The sequence below is a fragment of the Scomber japonicus genome, chromosome 2 (genome assembly GCF_027409825.1).
Source record: "Scomber japonicus isolate fScoJap1 chromosome 2, fScoJap1.pri, whole genome shotgun sequence".
NCBI classification, from domain to species: Eukaryota; Metazoa; Chordata; class Actinopteri; order Scombriformes; family Scombridae; genus Scomber; species Scomber japonicus.
The window spans coordinates 5,609,851-5,634,768 of record NC_070579.1 but is presented as its reverse complement, the minus strand read 5'-3'; the positions used below and the strand labels follow the sequence as shown (position 1 = coordinate 5,634,768).

Here is a 24,918-nt window from a genome sequence, read left to right as displayed (position 1 = left end):
GTCATCTTAGTGTCATAAAGTTTGTCCTCAGATTTAAGCTCCAAGAAAAAGAAAAGTCCTTTCTCTATTGACATCAGAGCCAAGGCTCCCAGCTGATCTGTCCCGTTGTCCCTGGCGGTTCGTCCTGATGCTTCAGGGCCGAGAAAGACCTCCACTGATGTTGGTGATAATGAGCCGCTTCAGTATCTCCTGCCTGACTCTGATGTTGCGGCGCTGCTCTCCAGTCTGAGGTCTACTCTGGTGTCCCCTAACGTTTTTAAGCTCATTGTAGCTTGCAGGTGTGTCGCTCTATGTTGATGATGGTGTGCTGAGATTGTTTGGTTAGCAAGGCACACATCACAGATGACTTGTTTGATGAATACACACACACACACTAAACTGAAGGAACAAGATAAATATTTACAATAAGAATAAATATAATAAAAGAAACGTAAAGAGACAACTCTCACACAGCATATTAAGATCAGTAGCTCCTCCATTTCAGGTTATAGGACAGAAAATGTTCAAGCCGTCTTCAACAGCGGCAAATATGCACTTATATTTATAAATCGTAATATTATCAACTTGTTTTCACATTTAAATGCTTCATTTCTGTTAAATCTCTTTTTATACTGCCTTGTTTCTTTTATATCTTGTCTTAAACCTTTTTTTCTTACCTGAAGTACTTTGAATGCCACTACACTACAACACCGAAAGAAATAGTGGCCTACAGATATGTGGAATACAAATTGAAAAGGGATAAAATATAACACATCACAAAGAAGATCGAGCTATTATTGAACCCACTCAAATAATTATAACTGATCTCAAAATGGCAGCAGGAAAATAAATATATAAAATAAAAGAAGCAATTGAAACAGTTTGAGTTCTTTATTGAGGGGGTCAGCTGTAGAAAAGGAGCAAACTCTTTATGTTTTAGCACCTTAATTAATACAAGTTATAAAATGAAGTGCTGGTTCTCTGGGTTCTCCTGATGTACACAACAACCAGCTGAAGAACATCGTATGTATGACAGATCAGCCTCGGAGAGAGAAGGAGAAGCTTTTAATTCACAGAAACCAAGCCAACAGAAAAATGTCTTAATTTGGAAAAGAAAAAAATCTGTTATTTTTAATTACAATCAAAGATTAAATTTACAAATTTGGAACCTGGGATTTTAATCAGTGCACATGACGTTAGCATGTAACATAAGTTAAAAACACAAAAAGGAATTTTTTACAAATGTTTCCTTTTAACCTGGAATTAGACAGAGAAAAAAATATTTAAATACTGGGGTGCAGCTGTCTAAGGCATCTTTAATTCATTAGAAAAAAGATCTAGAAGTCTTATACAAAGCAGGAATGAAGCTATACAATGTCACATTATATTTTATTCCTTACACACTGTACAAAGTCCATTTCCTTCGAGGCCGGCCACGCCAACCACAACACTAGGCAGCTTAACTTTAGTTTGTTTTTTCTTAATATCCTACATTTACTGTGTCTACCAGACACACACTGTATATGTACATATTCAAACATGAAAATACAAACATAAATATGAGCAGGCTCTGTCTATCCATCCTAAATGGCATCGCATGTCTCCTGACACATTTTTGAAAAGAGGAAAAAAAAAAAAAATACACCAAATATTGGCCACCTAAATTATTCATCGCCCTTGTGAAGCACTTTGAGGGAAAACTGGTTAAAAGTGCTTTTTTTAATAATAAATCTGACTTGACTTAAGTTCTTGGTCAAAGCGCCAAGCAGTTGTTTGCTTCAGCAGGCTGCACCATTCATTACACACGTATGTCACAGTATTTAAAACACGCCACAGTGAAAACTCAAAAAAACCTTCGACACAGACAGTAAAGCTGCTACAGCCTGATGTTCACCACTCTAAATTTTGACCTAAAAGGCTTATCTGACAATAAAATAAGTTGGTGTATTTCTTAAATGAAAAGGAAACAAGTTCAGACTTGACTGATGAGCTGTTACCGAAATAAGTCAGTACATCATCGACATATCAAGACAGAAATATGTATGTTTTAAGTAACTTGTGTGAATACTGTACAGTAGGCCTAATGCTGGTCATCTGTATCGCAAATAAAACATTAATTAAAATGTTCTCAAGTGTTGATTTAGATTTAAAGCTATCATATAGCTGGGAGAGAAAAAAAAAAAAGACGAGTTTTTGCATCTTGTGAAACGATTGTCAAGTCAGGCCAAAAGATTTACAGCGATGCATAGGCGACAAATCACTGAAAGCAAACCATGAGTAAAGCAGAATAGCAGAGTTACCCTGGAATTTAGTCTTTTTTAAAAATCAGTACACAGGATGATAGATAGTAGGGCTGGGTATCATTTCAAAATGGTTTGGATAGTGGTGCTGTTGCCATATTTGACTTCTGGTACCAGTATGTGAATTATTCTTCTTTCGATACCTTAAAATATATACAGGTAAAAAAACAGTTTTATAGTTAACAAAAATAAGCTTAAGTTATGTTGTTGAAGTTTAAAACTAGTAAAAAAAATTGGATTTCATTCACAAAAAAACTATAAAATTGAAGAACAAAGAAGTAAAGAGCATGAATCTGACCAACCTTCAACAAGGACTTTAATACTCAACGCTATGGACCCACTTCAGTACCGGTCGACCACAAAAAAAAAAAAAAAAAAAGGATTGAAATTCGATACCCAGCCCTAAAAAAAGAAAGCGTACCCGTTGTGGTATCCCAGAGAAGGATAACCGAATGTGTGTGTGTAGGAACCTGGTTTGAATCCAGCAGGGGAGGAAAAAAGGGAGGGAGGTGTGAGCGGGGTTTGACAGCGGAGGTTGGTCGACTCCTCTTGTTACTTACATTTCACTAAGAGACCTTTTCCAGAGTCATCAATTGACCGGAAATGAAGATTTTTTTCTAGAAAGCTGAATGTTTCTGCAGGTATTTGACTTGTGGTGGAGAATATCAGGTCGGTATAATTTAAAACATGAAAAATAAACTTTACTTTCATCAAACTACTCGGGACAACGGATTAATGCCTCGTGGTCATCTGAGGCTTTGGAGATCCACTGAGATGTCATTAAAAATCTCCTTTGTTACAACTGAAGATACTGAGAAGGTGTCAACTCTGTTCTCCATGATCTAAATGGAGCCTTTCATCATATTTTAATCATAAAATACTGATTGATTACTTTGGAAGTCGTTTGGGTTGCTCTTTTTAAAATCTGGTGTTCCACAGGGTTCAATCCTAGGCCCCCTATTATTCTCCAATTATACGTGTCCACAGTGTGACATCAACTGCAATAGTGATCATACATAATAATTCTCCACCACAATAAAGATATGATGTGCCAATGAAAATTAGGGGAAGTACACCCCTTCAAAAAGGCCCAAACATCATCTTTTTAAGAGTTCTTAATCCTCTGTAATACTGTCTCGTTCCATCCCAAAATTTCCAAGACAATATTTATAACCTTTCTGAGCATGTTTAAATGTGTATCAGATTTGTTTTCAATCATCAGGGTTGTTAAGTGTTTTTTATTTTAAGTTTAAACATACCAAAAGTTCCCTATTTGTCTGGAAAATCTAATTTTTAAACAGTTTGAACAACAACTTTTTTTCTTTTTTTTTTTAAAGGCACAGTGAGTTCTGGTCCCTCACTGCATATTAAACCCTTTTTATGAGCCTGAGGTGCTGTTGGCTGTTCTGAGGATCTGAAACGTTGCCATTAGAGATGTCAGGTCTCAGGTCGCTCTTTACAGCTTGATCTGTATCCACGTCAAAGCTTTACAACTTACATACATGTAGATTACAGATAGTAGAAATGTAGATTTACATTTTAATATGTAAAAGTTTTTTTTTTACAGCTTTTTTTAATCTCTGCTGTAAACTGTTTAAGCCTGCTAGTTTGAAGTCTCATTTAGTCTGTTTCATTTTTTTGTATGTTAAGATCTCCCACATTCCCTATTTTGTGAAACAATTAACAATTGTATTGAAAAATGTTATAGTTTATTAACTTTATTAATATTATGTATGGTAAGCACATACATACTTATTATTTTGCTAATGTAAACTGATGTCAAAGGTTTTCAACAGTTTTGTCCAGTGAATTTCATTTAATGGTCCCCAACGTTTTTGGGTATACAAGTTTTTAAATCAGCAGACTGTTGAAACACAAACAGCTTAAAACAAAACTATCTTTGTCTGAGGTAAAATAATGAATTATTCTGTTAAATTTACAATTCTTGTGTCGAATTTGTTTGATGCCAATTTCTGGGAGCTCCTGTCGTTCAACAAAGAAATGTGTAAATATATATATAAATAAAACGTGTGCAAGTAAAACCAATCAGAAGTTGAGGGAATAAAAAAAACAAATAGAAGACAAAGAAGGGAAACTGTGACTGGAGTACTGTGGGTGTTGGGTGTTGGGTGTTTTGGCATCTGAATAATCATCTGTGGGGAAATCTTCCCTCAGAGAAGTTCATAAATAAGCAAGTAGAGTCGAGCATGTGTGTCTGAGGCCTCAACGCCATCATCTCATCATCTTTTCAGGCGGAGCTGGTGCTGGTCTCCGCTCAGACCAGGGAAAAAAAACAAAAAACAAACTATTATTAATAAATTTGCTGGATCAGTTTTAAGTCCACCAGGAAGGATTTGTTTTGTGCACCACTCTACGAAGTGTCCCAGAGGAGTGAGAGAAGAGATATACAGACTTTTTTTCTTCTTTTTTTTTTTTGGAGTATGTCCCACTATGGGACAAGTCACAGACACTCCCTCTTGGTATAAGCTCTCCTCCTCCGCACCTCCTTCCTCTAACACAGTCTTAAGTTTATGAGAGTCTGTCTGCTCACAGGTTCTTGGTGTTTATGTGAGTCTTGTAATGCTTCGTCAGGTGGTCGCTCCTCATGAAGCGTTTCTGACACTGGCTGCATTCGAAGCGCTTGTCTCCTGCGAGGGGAACAAAAAAAAGAGAAAGTGGTTTTTAATGTCATAATCAGAGGCTAGAAATCATCATGTGCAGTGTGTTTCAGTGTGTGTGTGTGTGTGTGTGACAGTTAGACTGACCTGTGTGCGTCCTGGCGTGCCGCTGCAGCTCGTCGCTACGCGTGAAACGTTTCCCGCAGAAAACCCAGTTGCAGACGAAGGGCCGCTCGCCGGTGTGCAGCCGGACGTGAGCTCTGAGCAGTGACGTTTTCCTGAAGGTCTTCTCACAGCCTGGGACGTGGCAGATGTGCTTTCTCTTCCCCACCTCGCCGGGCCTGCACAGAGTTCACACGAAAACACACACAGTAAGATAATCAGGGTAGAGGTGACTAATTACCCCATAACATAACTGCATTGGTTTTAGCATCAAAGGAGTCTTTAAAGGTCTAGTATGTATAATTTAGTGTCATCTAGAAATGTTATATAATATTCATAACTATGTTTCAATTAGTGTATAATCGCCCAGAAATGAGAACCGTTGTGTTTTTGTTGGCTGAGAATTAAACCCTGTATATTTATATAGAGGGCAGGTCTGCTTCCACTGCCATGTTCCTACAGTGGCCCAGAATGGACAAACTAAACACTAGCTCTATAGAGGGCCTTTGTATTGTAGCACAAGTTTCTTGACCACTGCAAATTCTCCAACACGTTTCAAGAGGGAGGGATATTCCTCTGGCTGCAATCTGCAAACTCACCACTAGATGGCATTAAATCTTACCAACTGCACAAAAGGGACATTAAACCTTGAAAATATGAAATTCATGCCAAAAAAACCTCCCCAGAAACCATTAAGTACATTTAAAAAGGGATTTTGAATGAATTGTTTATAAGAGATGGCATATCTGTCATTTAGTTTTTAACATTAAGAAAACAAATCTTTGCTCCCTCAACCACAAATTTGATTTACCTATTTATTACACAAATGTTAAAGAGCAGGTATCTAATGATAATAATGATGAAATAAAGTAAAAATGATCTCTAAATATAAGAAAGGTATCAAACTATAAATCCATTCTGGTGTATTTTGTGAGTGTTTCACTCCAAACCCTTGAAAACCTGCCAAAGTACAAATTAGCAGATGAGCCAAAAGTAAAATTTGGACACATTTATTTTATATATTTCAATAATGTGTCGATCATCACCCATAATCAATCAAATCTTCATCAGTTCCTCGTGTCTGAATAACCTCTAATGGTGCCACACTCACCTTTTTTCTGCGTCTTTACAGTTCGGGCAGGTGCAGGCCATGCGTCGCTTCTTCTCTCCTGGCTGGCCAGGAAGCTCCAGAGTCAGCGTCTGATCCACCTGGATGGCCGACTGGCCCTGCGCCGTCGCCAGCTGGAGCCCCCCCCCCTGCATCGTCTGCACGGTCAGGTGCTGCTGGCCTAAAAAACACAGACAGACATGCTGTAAGAGACGCAGCGGGGCTCCACACAGAGCTGCCAAGCTCCTAATTAGACTACGAGTTCAGTGGTGAGAGCCAACGTCGACTGAGAATCTATTTAATGATTAATGGTGACATTAACATAATACAGACACATGAAAGCAGTGAACTGACAACATGCTCAAAGCAGATGGGGTTTCTATCTGGAGTTGATTAAGAGTTTGAAGGCCTCCACAGTTACTCCAAGCTACAAAATGTGATCAGTTAGGATGTTTTGTTTTCAATTTGTTGGTGTTAAGACTTTGTTTCATACAAGAAAGATTACTACTGAATATCTTTAAATGTGATGTTTCCCATTAATTATATAGACTGTGGCCGCCCGCCATAGTCTAATTTGTGCCGCCACAGTTTCATAGTAAGCCGTTGTTTTGTCCGGTTGCTCCAGCAAAGCTTCTCTCCCTGAACCAGAGCTGCTACTCTGCCATTTAAATAGTGGAAATCCAGATAAGTTGACATGTCGAAAGATATCTTTTACATCTGTCCAACAAACCAACTATGACCCTGATCCACTTCTAAGGCATCTGGAAGTCGAGTCTTTTATTGATAAGCAGATAGTTAGTTTAGTTATGTAGAAAAGGTTAAAATGAAACAGTATTTTATATGATCATAAGTAATTAACTAGTTGAACTTGGATAATCACTATCATATATATGTTTTGATATTGGTGATACTTTTTGATGTGGTAGTATGCGACTTGGTATTCCAGCTCTTTTTTATGTACTTTATTGAATTGTTAATCATTCTGGGAGAGTTCAATGGTTTTAACCACACCTGTCAGCCTGTTGGGGTGTATGGATGTCTAAATATATGACCTTTGACCTGATGAAGTAAATTATATGTTAATAAAGAACACTATTAAATTATTCTGGTCCCAGTTTATAGTTTTCTTTGTAAGTGACCCTATACTCAGGTTTACAATCTCAGGTCTATAAAGCAAACATCATCTCACCTCCTGCGTTCGTTATGGTGACGGGAACCCCCTGAACCTGGACCCCGTTGATGCTGATCGTCTGCACCGCCTGGGTCGCCGACGAGAGCTGCGACGGGTTCAACGCGATGATTCCTCCCGCCGGGGCGATTTTAGCCAGAGTGCGCTCCTTACGCCCCCCGGCCAGCGTCCTCTTGGTGCCGGCGGTGGGCATCGGGGAGGAGGCGGAGGTGGTGGTGGTGACAATGGAAGTTGTGGGAGTCGTCGTCGTGGAGACCGTGTCCTGGATCTGAACAGACTGCCACTCGCCCGATGCTGTTTTGAAGAGGATCTGAGGAGAGGAACGAGTTTAAGGCTCCTGAATAATGAACATAGACACTGACATTGTTCTTAATAATCAGGACGTATCGCTGACTTCTTCTTCTTCTAGCTAATGTCTAACTCTACTGTGAAAAACTACAACCAATATTATTTTCAATGCATGCTGTAAAGTCCAAAATTAAATGAAAAAAGGTGAGTTTTTAGTTAAATAGCATCACATTGTTTTGACTTTTTGTCCTCTTCTTTTCATTGGAAACAAGCAGTGAACACAACATTGACATATCATCACCTTTTAAGCAGTAACTAATCAACATTAGGGCCGTTCCACTGCAGGAACTCCGGGGTAATTTTACCAGCCCCTGAAGGACAATCTCCTGGGACTTCTACGAGGGGCAAAACGAATCCCTGCCTTGGGATTAGGTACTCCATGTGGCCCCGAAACAGTCCCGGGTGGGGCTTGAGGTTGACTCTTTGCTGATTGGGTATACTCAAAGTGAGATGTGACGCCAAAATAAGTTCCTATAAACTGTTGCAGAATGATTACGTCACCTCCAGAGTCTGGTTTGGTTCCTGCTTCCTAAATTTTACCGGAACTTCCTTAATGGAAACGGGACTATTATCATTCATCTGGAGGTCGTGTTTCTTGTGTTTTTTCTGACTATAAATCCAATATTCACTCTCTTTTATCTCTGTTTTTACTCTCTACCAACTCCTGAGGGAAATATCTGGAGCTCTTTAGCTGCTAAATACTCCACTATGTTCACCAGCTAGTCTCCAGCTAACTGTGTCTGTTTACTGGGTGTGTGGATGAATACCTGTGTGGGTGTCGGGTCTGCCGTGGCGACCTGCAGGTTGGAGGGCACCGACTGTCTCTGCGGGACTTGCGGCAGTGTGGCGGAGGCGGCCTGAACCACCTTCAGGGCCTGCTGGGGGATCTGGACCACCGGAGACTCGTGTTTGGGTTGGACCAGCTGGACCTGCTGCACCATGGCTGGCTGTCCGGGACTCTGAACGATCAGCAGGTTGTTTCCTGCCTGTTAATACAGAAAAGAGAGACTGTGAGAGGGGAGGCAGCTGCTGATGTACGAGAAGGATGTTGGGTTGGAGTTTTGGCTTCAACTAATGATTATTTTATTAATTTTATCACCATTTTCTGACATTTTATGGACCAAAAATATACTCGATTAAGCGAGAAAATAATCAAAAGATTAGTCGATGAGTTGTTTGGTCCATAAAACGTAAATCTGAACTGCTCCCTACAGTCTGATACGCTGTCCTTAAATGTCTTTTCTTGTCCAAATTTAAAGATGTTCGGTTTACTGTCAAACAAAAAGAAACCAAAGAATATTCACATTTGAGAAGAGCTGCACCAATTAGTGAATTCATTGATCGGCAGATATAATCGATTAGTGTTGACAGGAATTACATTGGTGAGTAGAAATAATAGAAAAGTCGTAATAAATTGTAAGTGAGATTGAAGGTTAACTCTACCTGGATGATGTTGTCTCCAGCTTCTATCAGGATCGTCTCCATCTGCTCCGGGGGAGGCGAGGCCGCCTGTGCAGGAGGAGGCTGAGCAGCCAGAACCACTTTCTTCTTCCTCCCTCGTCGTCCCTTTCCTGAAGCGGGAGCTGCCGCCGTCGTCTCCGTGATGATCTGAGTCCCGCCCACCTCTCCTGTGGCCACGTTGATCGGCAGCGTGAGCCCCCCGGGGAGCTGCACCATGTTGGCGGCGGTGTTGTTTGACTTCCGTATTTTGGGCGAGGGTTTGATGGCCACTGTCTTCTGTGGCGTGATGGGAGCGGTGGCGGCCGCCGGCGCCGGCACCGTCATGGGGGTGGTGATGATGGCCTGGTTGGTGCCCGGTATGAGCTGGATCTGACCCCCCTGTGGCATCATCTGGATGGTCTGGGCCCCTTGGATCTGAGGCATCATCTGGTACTGGATGTTGGCGGGGGCGGCGGTGTTGGTGCGAGCCGGGCTCTGCTGGATCGTGAGCACGATGGGGCTGCCGGAGGCCGTGGAGCCCAAACCGGCAGGGAGCTGGATCACATTGCCCTTGGTTGACAGGAAGCCCAGGTTTTTGGGCGGGGCGGGGGCGATCGGAGCCGGCTTTATAGGGAGGAGCCTGCGAGGCTGCGGCTGAGCTGGAGGAGAGGTGACGGGAGCCTGAGCAGCAGGGGGGCCGATTTTACTGCAGGTGGCAGCCAGGAGGGCCAGAGGAGAGGGCTGAGTGTCCTGCGGAGAGGAACACAAGACAGACCGCTCAGATACAGCAGAGGACGGCTCTGGTAGGTAGGGAGGAATGACAGATGGAAGGAAATAAAGAAAAAGAAGACGGTAAAGAAGGAAGGAAGGAAGGAAGGAAGGAAGGAAGGAAGGAAGGGAACAAAGACAGGAAAGAAGGAAGGAATGACAGGTGGAAAGAAATCAAGAAAAAAGAAGACGGTAAAGAAAGAAGACAGAAAGGAAGGAAGGAAGAAAAAGAAGATAGAAAGGAAGGAAGGGAGGAATAAGGAAAGTGGGCCGTATTGGACCCCTCGGTGGGCCAGATCTGGCCCCTGGGCCACATGTTTGACATCCCTGGTGTAGAGAGACTAATTATGAGTCAGAATATGAACCGTATGTAAAGGTTAAGGAGTAAATTCACTAGTTTTTTTCACATACAGTAAAAAAAAAAAACACTAAATCTCTCTTAAAGTTCGATCCCGGCTCAGAAAAGGCCGAGGACTCGACTGTTACTCACTTGTGTGGCGGCGGTGGAGGGCTGAAGGTATTCGCTGGGACTGACAGCAACAGTGGTGGCCATGCTGTCCTGTTGTTCTGGAAACACACACACACACACACACACACACACACACACACACACACACACACACACACACACACACACACACACACACACACACACACACACACACACACACACACACACACACACACACACAGAGAGTCAGATTCAGGCAGCATCTATTTTCAGCAGTTTGTCTGTTCGAGACCAGCACTGGAAATTCCTACTGAACCCAAACGCATCTAGAGAAGACCAGCTGTGTAATTATCATCACTTATAGTAATCAGGAAATTCATATAACTATAGCAAGAAAAAAAAAAGTCAAACATTTGCTGGTTTCAGTCTCTAATGAGCAGATTTGAAGCTTTCTTGTGTCCTACATGAACATTTTTTTAGGGTTTTTAGACTTTTTATATTTTATAGTCAAATCAATAAATCGAAAACCTAATCAAGCAGATAAATAATTAGTTCAGCCGTAGTGGAGACTTTCACACAGACATTTATATCCCTGTTTATTTATATTATATGTACTGTTAACATTTAATTACATTATATTAACTACTGTGACTTAGAAAAGGTATTTAATGTGGATCTCTCACATCTAGTAATATCAGTATAGGAGCTAATTCATCTATTTATGGTATTAATTGGGTGTATTTTGCCTTTAAATCAAGTTTTTATGTGTGTTAAACCTATTTTCTTAATATCAATCATTGAAAACACTTAGAAACTGATTCAAACAAGTATTTAATTATTGCCTTCACTGTTATTTTATTGTTTTTAATGGTTTTTACTTATTCCTCTCTTTATTCATTACCTGCTGTAAAGTACTTTGGTACACCGAAAGGACTGTTGTAAAGGGCTGTATAAATAAAGTACATTTACATTTACATATTGTCTCTTTTTTTTAGTATCACTGCAGACGTTTAATTTCATGTCTGAGATGTAAATAAGAAGCATTAACACTCGGGGGCTGGATACTGGATTTTGGAGCTCATGCTGATGCTGATACTGTATTGGCCAATAATCTTATATATACAGAATACAGTTATCAAACACTTATGACAAAGATATGTGATGTTTAACAGTAAACTTTACTGTATAAATGACATCAGTGCTGTGAAATGGGAAACTTCACAAATTATAAATAACTATAAATGAAAAAAACATCCGTACATATATATAAATATTAACTTAAGGATATATTAATACATAACTTGAGTTAACCCTTAAACAGGCAACGTGCACCAGGAGATACAGACTCTTTAACCTTTGTGTCGTCCTCCCGGGTCCTTCCTCTGTCCTTCCTTCCTTCCTTCCTTCATCTGTCCTTCCTTCCTTCATCTGTCCTTCCTTCATCTGTCCTTCCTTCATCTGTTTTGACTGTTCCTTCTTTCCTCCCTTACTTCCTTCCTTTTTTCCAACCCTTCCTTCCTTCCTTCCTTCCTCCTCCCTTCCTTTCCTTCCTTTCCTTCCTTCTTCCTCCCTTCCTCCCTCCTTTCCTTCCTTCTTCCCTCCTTTCCTTTCTACCTTCATTCCTTCCTCCTTTCCTTCCTTCTTCCCTCCTTTCCTTTCTACCTTCATTCCTCCCTCCTTTCCTTCCTTCTTCCCTCACTCCCTCCATTCCTTCCTTCCTTCCTTCCTTCCTACCTTCCTTCCTTTAGGTGCAAATGACATAACTAGTAAGGATTTTTTACATCTAATTTTCCACTCCTGCCTGTTTAAGGGTTAAGACAAAGGCTCAAATATACAGAACAACGCCGTCTACATGACCTTAAATAAATAAATATCTATATCGGACAACATATGAACCGATATAAAAGTCATCAATAAAGTAATAAATAGAGTTAAAATCTGTAATATTACTGGTTTTCTATCTCTGCTGTTGAGGATCTGGTCGTAAACCTACAGATGCTCAAACCACGGATGTTTCTGGTCACATTAAGTACTGTTGTTGGAACCACAGTACGTCTCTTTAAAGGTAATTCAGTGGGATTTGTTTGGCGCTCCGACAACAATAATCTACACCACGATAACGACTGAGCTGTTTTAAGAAAAGGAAGAGTGAAACTAGTCATGGGATGATAACCGTGTTGAAGGTATACCGCGATATGAAAAAGCCACGATAACCGAATCCTTCCTTCCTCCTTCTCTCTTTCCTCCCTTCCTTCTTTCCTTACTCCATCCTCTTTTCTTCCTTCCTCCCTCCTTCCTTCCTTCTTTCCTCCTTCTCTCTCTTTCCTTCCTTTCCTCCCTTCTCTTTTCCTTTCTCCCTCCCTCCCTCCCTCCTTCCTTCTTTCCTCCCTCCCTCCTACCTTCCTTCTTTCCTTATTTCCTCCATCCCTCCTTCCTCCCTCTAACCCCTTTTCTTCCTTCCTTCTTTCTTCCCTCCTACCTTCTTTCTTTCCTCCCTCCCTCCTTCCTTCTTTCCTCCCGCCCTCCTTCCTTCTTTCCTCCCGCCCTCCTACCTTCCTTCTTTCCTTATTTCCTCCATCCCTCCTTCCTTCCTTCCTCTATCCCCTTCCTTCCTTCTTTCCTCCCTCCTACCTTCCTTCTTTCCTCCCTCCCTCCCTCCCTCCTACCTTCCTTATTTCCTCCATCCCTCCTACCTTCCTTCTTTCCTTCCTTCTTCCTCCCTTCCTCCCTTGACTCGAGTACAACAGGAGGGTTAAACAAAAAAAAAAGGTTAAATATGAGACTATATATATGATTTGAGTGCAATCACAGCTTGTTTTAAATATATATCCTACATATATAATCTGTAACTGATACATTTGCAGATTAAAAGCAGGCAGATTGTGTGTTTTATAAAGTGGACGTAGAGCTCAGAGGTTATTTTAAGGTTTAACTCCACAAACAGTCCCAACATCAGACAAGTCATGAACATTAGAAAACAAAGTGAAAAATGATCAGAAAGATGTTTGTCGTATTTTAAGGACATCAGCTGAGCACGAGGGTTTGATCGTAACCACATGACAACCACACAGCAGACGAAGAAGCGACAAGTGTACGAGAGCCGGCTGGAGGGGAGGAAGAAGTGGAGCGTTGGGGGGGAGAGGGGGGGTCGGAAAGTACCAAAATCATCTGCTTTCCTCAAAGTCCAGTCAGCATTAAAGCAGACTGTGCCTCTTATATACAACCATTACAGTCCAGTCAGATAGAAAAGCATTTGTATAATAATAAAAAGACAAGAAAGAAAGAAAGAAAGAAAGAAAGAGGACACATACGATCATCAGCAGGTTTGTGAGCCCAAAGTAACGATCAGAAAAGACCCAAAACTGAAGCTCCATCACAGCTACACTCAACCCAAACAATATCTGAAATACAACCAACACACTGCTGAAGTCTTCCACCTCATCTATCAAGATCGACCTTTACACTGACTCAAAAAAAAAAACCAAACAGACACCACTTCCTCTCTTCTTGCTACTCATCAAGTAAGCAGCTGGTACCTTAAAAAAAAACAGCAGTCAGACTCAGGAGCTCCGATGAGAGTTTAAGCTAGCTGTAATCATTCCTCCTGTTCATACTGACCGATAGAAGACCCCTTCATCATGTTTACAATGGAAGTGATGGAGGACAAAATCCACATCCGTCGTCCTTCTGTGTAAACAAGTATTTAAAAGTTGATCTGAATGCTAAAATGAAGCTTCAGTCGTCCAAATAAGTCAAATGAACTCTTCTATGTTTCAACGTTACAGTGTTTTTAGTACCAAAGTCCCTTTTTTTGTTACTATACTTCCACCACAGCTCAACAGGAAACACAACCAGGAAACTTACAATGTGAAGTGATGATGGGTTAAGGTTTAAAGGGTCAAAATCCACAGTCTGTCCACACAGTTTCATTTTAAAAGTCATATCAAATGCATATCTGACACATTTACAATCTTTTTATCATCATATCTCCTCTTTGTGTTCCCCTGTTGAGCTGTTGTGGAAGTATAGTAACAAAAAGAGGGACTTTAGCATTAAAAACACTGTAACATTGAAACATAGAAGACTTGATTTGACTCATTTGGACGACTGAAGCTTCATTTTAGCTTCAGATCAACTTTTAAATACATTTTTTTTACACATAACAGTAGATTTAGTCCTCCATCACTTCCATTGTAAGTACATTACGAAGGGCTCTTCAAAACAGTATGAACAGGAAGAATGATTACAGCAACAAAAACACACTTTAATCTTCACTTTCGGTGCCTTGCTGCTGTTTAAAGACACACTTGTAAAAACTACGAACCTTTCCTTTAAACTTCCACAGCCTCTATATCTCTCTATAAAGCTTAGACACATTTATGAACACATACTAACGTGGATGTGTTGTGGCACACAGCGCTGCTAAGTCAGCAGATATCTTCACAACAATGAACCCTTTTACTTCTTAATTTCATTTTTCTACAAGAACCACCAGCAAATGCACATGTGTCTTTAACAGCAACTGCGAGTAATAACACATAAAGAGAAAGAGCGAGGAAATAAAAGAGGGGGGGGAAAAAAGAGGGCCTTGAAATTGTGCAGATAGCATTAGCAGCGAGGCTAATAACTAACCAAGGGGCTAGCGGCTAAGTTAAGCTGATTTGATCCGAGTGGAGCTTAGTTTGGGCCGGGTACCTGCACCGTGCATGTGTGCATGTTATGGAGGATTTGACTTGTTGTGTTTTTAAAGATTTTTTTTTAACACAACAAGAAGTAGCAGCTGTTTTACTCAGCTAGCAAGTCAAACTCTCTTTGATTAAAAAAAAGAGAGAGAGAGAGAGAGAGAGGAAAAAAAAGAAAAGAAGGCAGCCGTTTTCCGGAAGTGCGTTGCTTCTTTTTTTTTTTTTTTTTTTTTTTTTTTGCTTCACACCACAAGCCGGAGAGTCACCCGCTTAAAAAATATACTCATTTGCACCACATCGGTGTTGCAACCTCCTCCTCCACCTCCTCTCCGCTCACAATAAATATCATGTTTTAAACGAAGCACAGAATGTAATATAAACACCAATGTTTTAATTCCTACCCACCGCTCATGACGACATTCGCTCTCCGTTGAGCCTTGAAGACCGAGCCCGCTTGGAGGAGTCCGCCCGCGCTGCTGCACCAATCCCCGGACAATGGCTGCGTGAGCGACGGCCCCTCCGATCAATCGCCTGGAGCTGTCGTTCCTGATTGAAATTCGACTCGGCCAATCGCAACGCGCCGTTTCGCTACGTCAATCGATGGATGACGGCTCAACCAATCGGGTGTCGTGGTTAGGCGAGGAGGGGGGCGGGACCTCTCCGGAAAGCAGCGGAGCCGTTTCACTGACGTCCCCAACGGCCAATGCGAGTTTTGAGGGGCAGTTCGGTCAAAATGAGAATGACAACCGCGCTGATCAATGAGCTTTAAGACGTGTTTAAAACGTCCCAGGGTTCAAATAAGAGGAGCAGGCAGTAGTGGGCGAACACTACAGTAACTAAGTACACTCACCCAAGTATAATTTTGAAGTATTTAACCCTTATATGCTGTTCAGGGACAAATTTAGCCCATTTTTACACTTGAGAGCTGTAAAAACACCATATACACATTTCAGAATTCCGTTTGTCAATCAAACATGTATTAATGACTAATAGGGAATTCAATTTATGAATGTGAAATGGTGTCGAGACAGTAGGCTATGTAAGGGTTAACTTTCCCCAACGGCCAATGAGAGTTTTGAGGGACAGTTCGGTCAAAACAGGAATGACAACCGCGCTGATCAATGAGCTTTAAGACCTGTTTAAACCGTCCCAGGGTTCAAATAAGAGGAGCAGGCAGTGGTGGGCAGTGTAAAGGGATTATAACAGCCGTGACAAAGTTTTATACACAACACAAACATGTCTGCACCTCATCGAAGGATTATGGTGTAGTTTGTGCATAGGAGCCAAACTACACCGAGTCACGAAACTCCCTATAACTATTGTTGCCGGTATTTAAAAATGCCGGGTTTTGATTCTTGTGTGGGACGACTCTTCCAGTAATGACACTACATTCTCTGACCAATCAGCGGCCGGCAGTCTGTTGACGTCACATTTTAGTATCGGCTCGACTCACTTGGAACCTCGCCAGAGCAGACTAAAAAAGTACCAGGTACCAGGTACTATCCCTGATGGAAGAGCAAAAAAAACGAGTAGTCAAGTCGAGTCAAACAGAGTAGTGCTAGAACTGTGTAATGGAAAAGCCCCATATGAGTTGTTAACAGCTCCTCCAAATAGTGATTTTTCCCTCTAAACTTCTCACATGGTTTCATTTCAATAAATGTTCAAATGATCCAATATTTCAGCAAAAATCAAAGATTAGAGAAAAAGTCCAAAAACTGAAAACACATTTGTGTATCAGAACTTAGTTCTTTCTTCTTTCCTCTCCCATTAATCATCTCACCACCTTTCACATTTATCTGCTGACCCTTTGGAGGGGCCCCACCCCTAGGTTGGGAACCACTGGACTAAACTAGCTAACTGTATATAAAGTAATATAAACTAGCTAACTGTATATAAAGTAGTGTAAACTAGCTAACTGTATATAAAGTAGTATAAACTAGCTAACTGTATATAAAGTAGTGTAAACTAGCTAACTGTATATAAAGTAGTGTAAACTAGCTAACTGTATATAAAGTAGTGTAAACTAGCTAACTGTATATAAAGTAGTGTAAACTAGCTAACTGTATATAAAGTAGTATAAACTAGCTCCACCTCCAGCAGCTATAACAGTAACATGCTGCTCTAACACTGATGCTTCACTATTAATAATCTAATGATGTCATATATAATAATATATCACTACTTTTACAGTAATACTGCATACTACATCACTCATAATACTGCAGTACTTTTACTTTAATACTGCATACTACATCAAGCTCATAATACTTATGTAAGCTACTTTTATTGTTGTTGGATGGAGTATTTATACATTGTTATACTGATACTTTTACAAAAAATAAATGAGTCCTTCTTCCACCAGTGGATTATACATGTATTTTAAAGCTGTTGTTATGAACATACTTCTTTGTCTGATTCATCTTGTTGTTCTTATAAGGCTCCATTTCACACCAGTCACCTGGTTCAAGTATGTATGGTATGCAAGCTGTTGTCTATTTAGACCTATTGTACTCAATACAATCTGCACAATAGGCTCTGGCAGTTTATCTTGACCTATAGTATTTGGCAGTGGTCAAAGAACTATTCGAAGCATTTACTTAAAGTCCCTCTCCACTCAAAAATGTCTTTGTCTCCTTGTTCCTACAGCTGAATGTTTGGACGTCACTGTGCAGATTTTGACACTAGAAAAATGCTGAAACAAGACATTTTTCCCCATTAAAATTCTGAACGAGCAGGATTTGTGACATTGTGACTTATTCTTGGTTCAATATTTAAATTACTCCATAAAACACAAAAGTCCTGCATTCAAAAATAATTTAAATGAATGTGCAGAAGCATTATCAGAAAAATGTAGAGAAGGTGGAAGCACTCATTATAGATAACGGCATCTTTTGGTGTTTTAATGTCATTGGTGCTGGGACTGAAATTATGATTGTGATTTTTTTCTTATATATAATATAATGAAATATGGGGAATTGAAATAGATCTATTATAGATTATTAGAGATGAATTGTTCTTGTAATGTTCAGTGTTGGACACTCCTCTTTTAACAAACAGCTGATTGAGGCAGTACTGGTGTCAGCTGGTATATAAGAGCTCTGAGCTGTCATGAAGTGTCTGTTCTTTGGTTTTGTAGCCACACAGTTGATCACTGAGTTACAGTCTTTTATTAATATTAACCTGTCTGTCTCATCTGGTAAGAATCATTTGTGAAGGGAAATAAAATGCTTAAAATCAAGAAATCAGTGGACTCTGAGTGATGTCTGAGTCACCTTCAAAACAACAAAAAGGGAGCAAATATGTGGATTAAAAATGACCCTTTCAGTTGGTTCATTGTTATTGATGTACAGTATTGGGGAGTAACTAGTTCTATGTTTAAAAAAAATCTACATGAACTAATTAATACATTTTCAAATGAGAGATAAATCGTGCTTCATAAAAATCATGTCAGTATCCATGAAAAACACCCAAACTTGTGCTTAATGGGAACACTTACCCTAACAGCTGAAAACATTGGTTAGAAACTTTAAAAAATAATTCAAAAAGTAATCAGATGTAATTGAAATAGTTACATTACTTATTACATTTTAAATAGCGTAACTAATATGTTACCTATTTCATTTCCAAAGTAAGTTTCCCAACCCTGTTGATGTGAACTTTTCAGGAAGCAGGACTACAAGATTCAAAATTACAAGATACTGGATCATAATTTCCTATTAATCAAATCATGTAGACCCAAATCATACGGAGTAAACCTGAAGCTTTTGGTGTCTGCTTTGCCTGGTTGGGAGTCCAGCATCTGGATACTCGTCTCTTGTATCTGAGCACTGACTCAGTAGGACTTGTCTTCATGGTTTGGTGTCGGTTACCAAATGAGAAAGGCTGACATGATCCCGGCTGTGCCGCTGAGGGGCCTTCGAGCCCATGGAGAAAACGTTCCAGTCGTGGCTGTCAGTCCCATCTGTCGTCAACATCCGCTGACTTGGCCTCCAGCGCTGCGAGCTGAAGATGAGCTGTCCCTCTTTCTCATTGGATGGCTCCCCGTGACTCTATTCACATCCACAATACATGCGGCCCTTTTCATATAGGCTTTTCCCAAAGAGTGCACTTGACCTTATTCACATCCTGTCGTCTCTGTGTCTCCCTTGCATCGCTTGCTGCATGGATAAAAGTGCTTATAGAAACCAGAGTCCTGCTTTTAGCTCCAGCACTTTCTCCCTCTTCACCTAAAGTGTGCAGCAGTTGGCGGTGGAGGATGCAGATACTGTCTATCACCTTCTCCCCCGAGCACCTCTGTGGAGAGCCTCAGAGAGAGAAAGAGCTGCATAATTTAACTGAGATATCTCACTTCTTCTTTTTTTTCACTTAACAGGCTTTATGAGTGAGCCAAAGCGTTAAGCTGGAGAGTTTTCAGCCTTAAACATTTCAAAAGGGAAAGCAGCTGACATTAAAAAATTAAAACACACTTTCCATGCAGAGAGGAGCTGTTATAGTGTTAATGCACAGAAATGGACGCCATCGCTGCATTCATCATGTGCTGCAGGAAAGGTTGCACCCATACTGTGCTTAATAACCTGATTTAACACACTTCAATACAACAATTGTGGATGTTTAGGCTGGTAGTCATGGTAACGTAGTAGAAGAGTTTTGTTCTGTAGGACTCATTGTGTGCACATTTGTTAATGTTGAATTCTTCAGTTAAACTTTTAGAATAAATCTTCCTTTATAGGTTTGAGGAAATTCTCCCACTTCTTTGGCACAAAAATTAATACATTTTCACAAAGCTTTGAAAATTGAACTCTAAGATTTATTCTCGGCCTTGAAAAGAGCAGCTTGACTGAAACATTCTCAACACAAGGTCTGACTTTGTTTTTGAGGCTTTCAGTCACATTCTGTGGCCTTCCTTTGCAGGTGAAGTCTGTTTAGTTGTCATGGAGATGGCAGTTATCGTGTATCGCAAGGTCTATAATGCGGCTTTGGGAAAAGAAAAAAAAACAATTAAGTTGGTGCTTGTGTTGAGAATTTATTTGGCAAGTTAAACCTACATTGCCGTCTGGTGCTGAGCAGGTAGTGTACAGTGGCTTTTTACAGCTTTTCTCTGAAACAGCTGCCTGCTGCGGCCCAAAAACAACACTATGAGAGCGGTGAGAGCGAACCCAAACAGTAAAGTTGCAGCTGGAAGGGCTAAACAATGAGCTGAAACTCACTATAAAGCTCCATAAAGCCGATGGGATGTTTGTACAGCCTCCAAAATGACCATAAAGTTTAATCCACACCTCTCTAAAACAGCTTTGTTGAACTTCCCAGCAAACAGTTGCTTTTCATTCATTTGGAGTCGTGTTTCTGTCCACCTGCTGAATGTAAGTCCAATATTCACTTTCTTTTAGCTCTGTTTTTGCTCTCTACCAACTCCTGAGGGAAATATATGGCTCATTAGCTGCTAAATGCTCCACTATGTTCACCAGCCAGTCTACAGCTAACTGTCTCAGGTAGCCTATGAAAGTTACATATATGTAAATAAGGTTCCCAGAGCTGAGCTAAACCATTTTAAAGTGCATGACATTATCCCAATCTCTATGGGCGGAGCAGGAATGGCAGGAATATTTTTGCTGGACAGTTTATCCACGACATTTTAGAGGTTTTGAAGGACTTTATAAAACTCAGTGAACACAACGCTGATATATTATCACCTTTTAAGTTGATATGTTGAACTTGTTAGCAAACAGTTGCCTATATTTCCACATCCAGCAGTTACTAATCAATGTTATCATTCATTTGGAGTTGTGTTTCTGTCCACCTGCTGAATGTAAGTCCAATATTCACTTTCTTTTAGCTCTGTTTTTGGTCTCCACCAACTCCTGAGGGAAATATCTGGCTCTTTAGCTGCTAAATGCTCAACTATGTTCACCAGCTAGTCTATAGCTAACTGTGTCTGTTTGCTGTTTGGTGCTGAGCAGGACTCTGGTGTACAATTGGAAGGATTGGCAGTTCGATACCTGGCTCCACATGTCGATGTGTCCTTGGGCAAGATACTTAACCCCAAGTTGCTCCCAATAGATGCACCCATGGTGTATGAATGGGTGGATGTGACATGTAGAATAAAAGTTATAGCATTTTGGAGATACATGGTTTTCAAGGATTCATGTTTATAGTTAATTGAAAATAAAATAATTAAAAGCTGCTCAGATTTTGATTCATCACTTCAGTATTTCTAAAGTACCAGCTGCTCTTTGGTGGAACTGCACTAAAATTATAACGGATACTTTTATATCATAACTATGAAGCTTGAATTTAATGAGGATGAATTTAAATCCGCTGAAGTTTCACATAAAAAATAGATTTCTTTTCTAACAACTGCAACATCAACGGCATCACTTAAATATCCAACATTTTAAAAAATGATTCCACACACACACCAATGTTTATTTTCTTCTCTCTTTTGTTTTTTTCTTCTTTTTTTTTACTGAAAACGCTGAGCTAGTAGCCAGCTTCAGCTTCAGGGTACTGAGAAATAGAATGAGCAAAATACACCTGGGCATTTCAACAAATAAACACAGGTAGACAGGTAGAGATCAAGATCGGTCACGGCAGATATACACACGTGTGAGGCAGGGCATGATGAAGGATCAAATATTGTAGTTGGTTGATGAAAGTAACTCAACAGTAGTTTTCTCTCTTATAGTTTAAATCAAACCTTTTTCCTTTCAATGACAACATATTAATCACAGAAAGACGATGAATGAGTGCCACAGAAATACCTTTTTTTCCACATTAAAGAGAAGTAATGTTTCCCTTTTTCAGTTGCTTTCCTTCCATTTCAATCTGTTTTTAAAAAATCATCTGTAAATTTCTGAGGATGTTTTTTTCTTTGGTGTATTTTTCCTACTTGAATATCTGTCCGAATGTAAACGACAACTATATGTGATGAAATCCTTCATAAAAGAGGAATAAATGCCAAACAGTGGCCTCAATATAAACCAGAATATAATGCAGATCCAGATAATGCTTTGAGTACGAAGCAGCTGAAATCAATGACACCCCCCCCCCCCCCCCCCCCTCCACTAGATTCATATATCGTAGCTCGATGATTGAAAGCAGGAGTCGAGTGGCATTTTTGGGAAATGTAGGAAAAATGACTGTCAAAGGGAATGCATAGGACACTTAAAACAGAAACAGGAGGATTTGTTTTATGAACTGAGTTTGAAATGTGAACAGTCAATTTTATAATAGCAAGCAAAAATATTCAGTTTGATCCATGTGGACACAACAATGACCAAGACTTATTATTGTTCCCACTAAAAAAGAGGTCAGATCCTATGGAGAGCGTTTCTCTATTAAATATTTAAAAGCATAAAAACCATCATGTTAGAGGAGTGACGAGAAAATTACAGAACGTGACGCTAATTCTTCTTTAAATCTGGGGCTTAAACTGCTGACTGCCTGTAAAACTGGTAGGGAAGTGTGTGAATGAGATTGTACCATGGATGTATTAAGTAGAACTGGATACTGTGTTCAGAGATAGCATCTAATCACTCCTATTCAAAGTTGTTCAGCAGCACATGAAGCCAAAAAATGTCTGCCATGCTTTTTTATACTTCAAAACGCTTTTGGACCAAAAGAATCAAAATTTGATAGTAAAACAAGTCATTTCACTGGATTTGTGACACAGAAAAATATGTGTGCTATTTTACAGCCACTACTTTTCTGAAGATTGTGAGAAAAATACATGGATGTAGAATCAGCTGTATTTTCCCCAGTGGTCACTTGCGGTATTGCAGCAGAAAAATCCCCCTGCAGCTCAAAAAGCATTTCCCCCATTGACCACCATTGTAAAAGGGACATCTGTAAAACTGTTCTATTATGATTTTTTTAATCCATGCAGGTTTTACATCTGTAAAACTTTCCTTGAGCCGAGAAGAGCTATTTAAAAATCTGTGACAGTGTAAAGTCTGTGGGCCGAGTGGGATCTTGAGGGCAGAGCCAGCAGGGGAAACATGACATGTGCATATTCAGTGGGCTGCATAATCTGGGAGCAAACCTGGAAGATAGAAACTTTTTTTGGCATGTTTGTTGGGCACACTTTTCAGTACTATATCCAGCTCTTATAATACATTCATGGAAAAAGATTTTATGGCCAGTGTTTGTCATGGGACGGACCAGGAAGTTGTTCCTTCACTGCCCAGCACTGTTCTTGGGGGCTTGGTTCGTACAAGTCGTCATAAGTCAATTAATAGAAATAACACTTAAATCCACAGTTTTCATGAGCTTAACCTAAATGAGATTACCTGATAAAATAAAGCTTATATACACTAACCAAGCATTTTATTACGAACACCTGTGCAAGCTAATGCCATCCAATATAACAGCTCTGCTATAAAATCTACTTTTTACGAAGCTTATACATTTTAATTTCTTGTTAACATTGAAAAGTGATCATTCTACTTTATGTTTATTATTGTTGTCCACTCCATTAACATACATGAGGGCGGCAAAATAGCAGTTTTCAGTAATAAACATACAGCCGAATTATCATTTACTAACAATGTCACTAAAACCTAAAAAAAAGAATTTAAAGCAAAGCTGTTGTATTGGATTATGTTACATTGGACAGTTGCTCCTAATAAAGTGCTTGATGTGTGTATTTCTTTAATCAACATGAAAACTTTAAGTTAGTCCCCTCTTACTAATATAACATCAGCTGTCATGAATATAATATCAGACTGAATTATTGAAGTGAGACTAAATTAAAACAGCCTCTTTGATTCAGTTTTTGATTTACCTTTCAGCTAATGAAAAGTTTTTTAGCAAGGCCCAAATAATGAGTCACGATACAAATGGATCGATCAGCAGTTAAGACACCATCAATACATTCAAACGTTGGGGTGCTCATGCTCCAGCAGCACTTCTATCATAAGAATTAAATATTGATTTAAATGTTTTAATCAAATTTCACGTCAGTTGTGTAATTTTCATTAGTATTAGCACTGTACCTAACTTAACAGTGGATTATTGTTCTTCTCAGGCAGATGAACCAACAGTCTGTAGGTTAGTGGATGTTTCATGATGTAAATTTCACCTGACCTTGAGTTTATCAGTCCTCCAACATGGCGGCTTCTGTTTTTTAACCACTTGTACCTCGACTGTCCAAATGCTCGACGGTGGGCCCTCTGTTGCCCTTCCTCTCTGTGTGTATATCTATCCTGAGGGCGTCTTTTAATCCAAAAACCTAATTTTGACAGAATGGAAACAAAGAAACGGCAGCAAAAACGACAGTTGTACAAATCGACCAGTGCATTGTGTTTTTTAAAAGTCCAGTTCGTCAGGGTCAGGAAATTTTGCAAAGCGAAGTTCATAATTCGGGCTCTCCTTTTTGTTTCTGCTGATGTGTTTGCAGGTGAGAACATCTTTGCAGTCCCTTTTCAGATGAGGCTGAGTCCTCTGCATTGACAGTTTTCCCACCGTCCGCCTGCAAACACTTTCCCTCCTTTCATGAGTCCAAATCAACAGAGAGGTGGGTCCATCCCAGTCCAACTGGACACAGAGATTTCCAGGGGCTCTGACTGGCTGATGCTGGAAGACTGGCAGACCAGTAGAGATCAGTCCTCCATACAGAAACCTGGAGACACAGTTTGGAGTCCAGTTAGAGTTCACCCTTTCAGTGTCTGAACTAAGACTGAGTATCGGTACTCGATACCTTTAAGGTATTGAAATAAATCGATACCAAGTAGTATCGAAACATTTCCCATCAAACAATACCTGCAATCAATCCTTTTTGCACCCAGAGCTAGAAAATATGACTATTTGTATGGACTTGCTCACAGTCAATCAATGCAAGCTTCCACAGCAGCTATAACCTGTCTGTGGTGGTGAAGT

The 24,918-nt window shown here is 40.0% G+C and overlaps 1 protein-coding gene across 2 annotated transcripts; it reads right to left on the bottom strand.

The window, feature by feature from the left end:
- Positions 1 to 3,566: 3,566 nt before the first annotated feature.
- sp2 (sp2 transcription factor) lies at positions 3,567 to 15,523 on the bottom strand. Of its 2 annotated transcripts, none has more exons than XM_053331429.1 (8): positions 15,451 to 15,523; positions 10,403 to 10,479; positions 9,148 to 9,894; positions 8,472 to 8,690; positions 7,357 to 7,666; positions 6,171 to 6,348; positions 5,045 to 5,238; positions 3,567 to 4,927 (listed from the first exon to the last, which is right to left on the bottom strand). In XM_053331429.1, exons 1-8 carry the CDS (start codon positions 15,455 to 15,457, stop codon positions 4,827 to 4,829), a joined length of 1,833 nt encoding a protein of 610 aa, XP_053187404.1. In that variant the 5' UTR covers positions 15,458 to 15,523; the 3' UTR covers positions 3,567 to 4,826. The 2 variants fall into 2 exon arrangements, with proteins under 2 accessions (XP_053187404.1, XP_053187413.1); XM_053331438.1 differs by having other exon boundaries at positions 10,403 to 10,471; positions 15,451 to 15,475.
- Between the last annotated feature and the right edge of the window lie 9,395 nt (positions 15,524 to 24,918).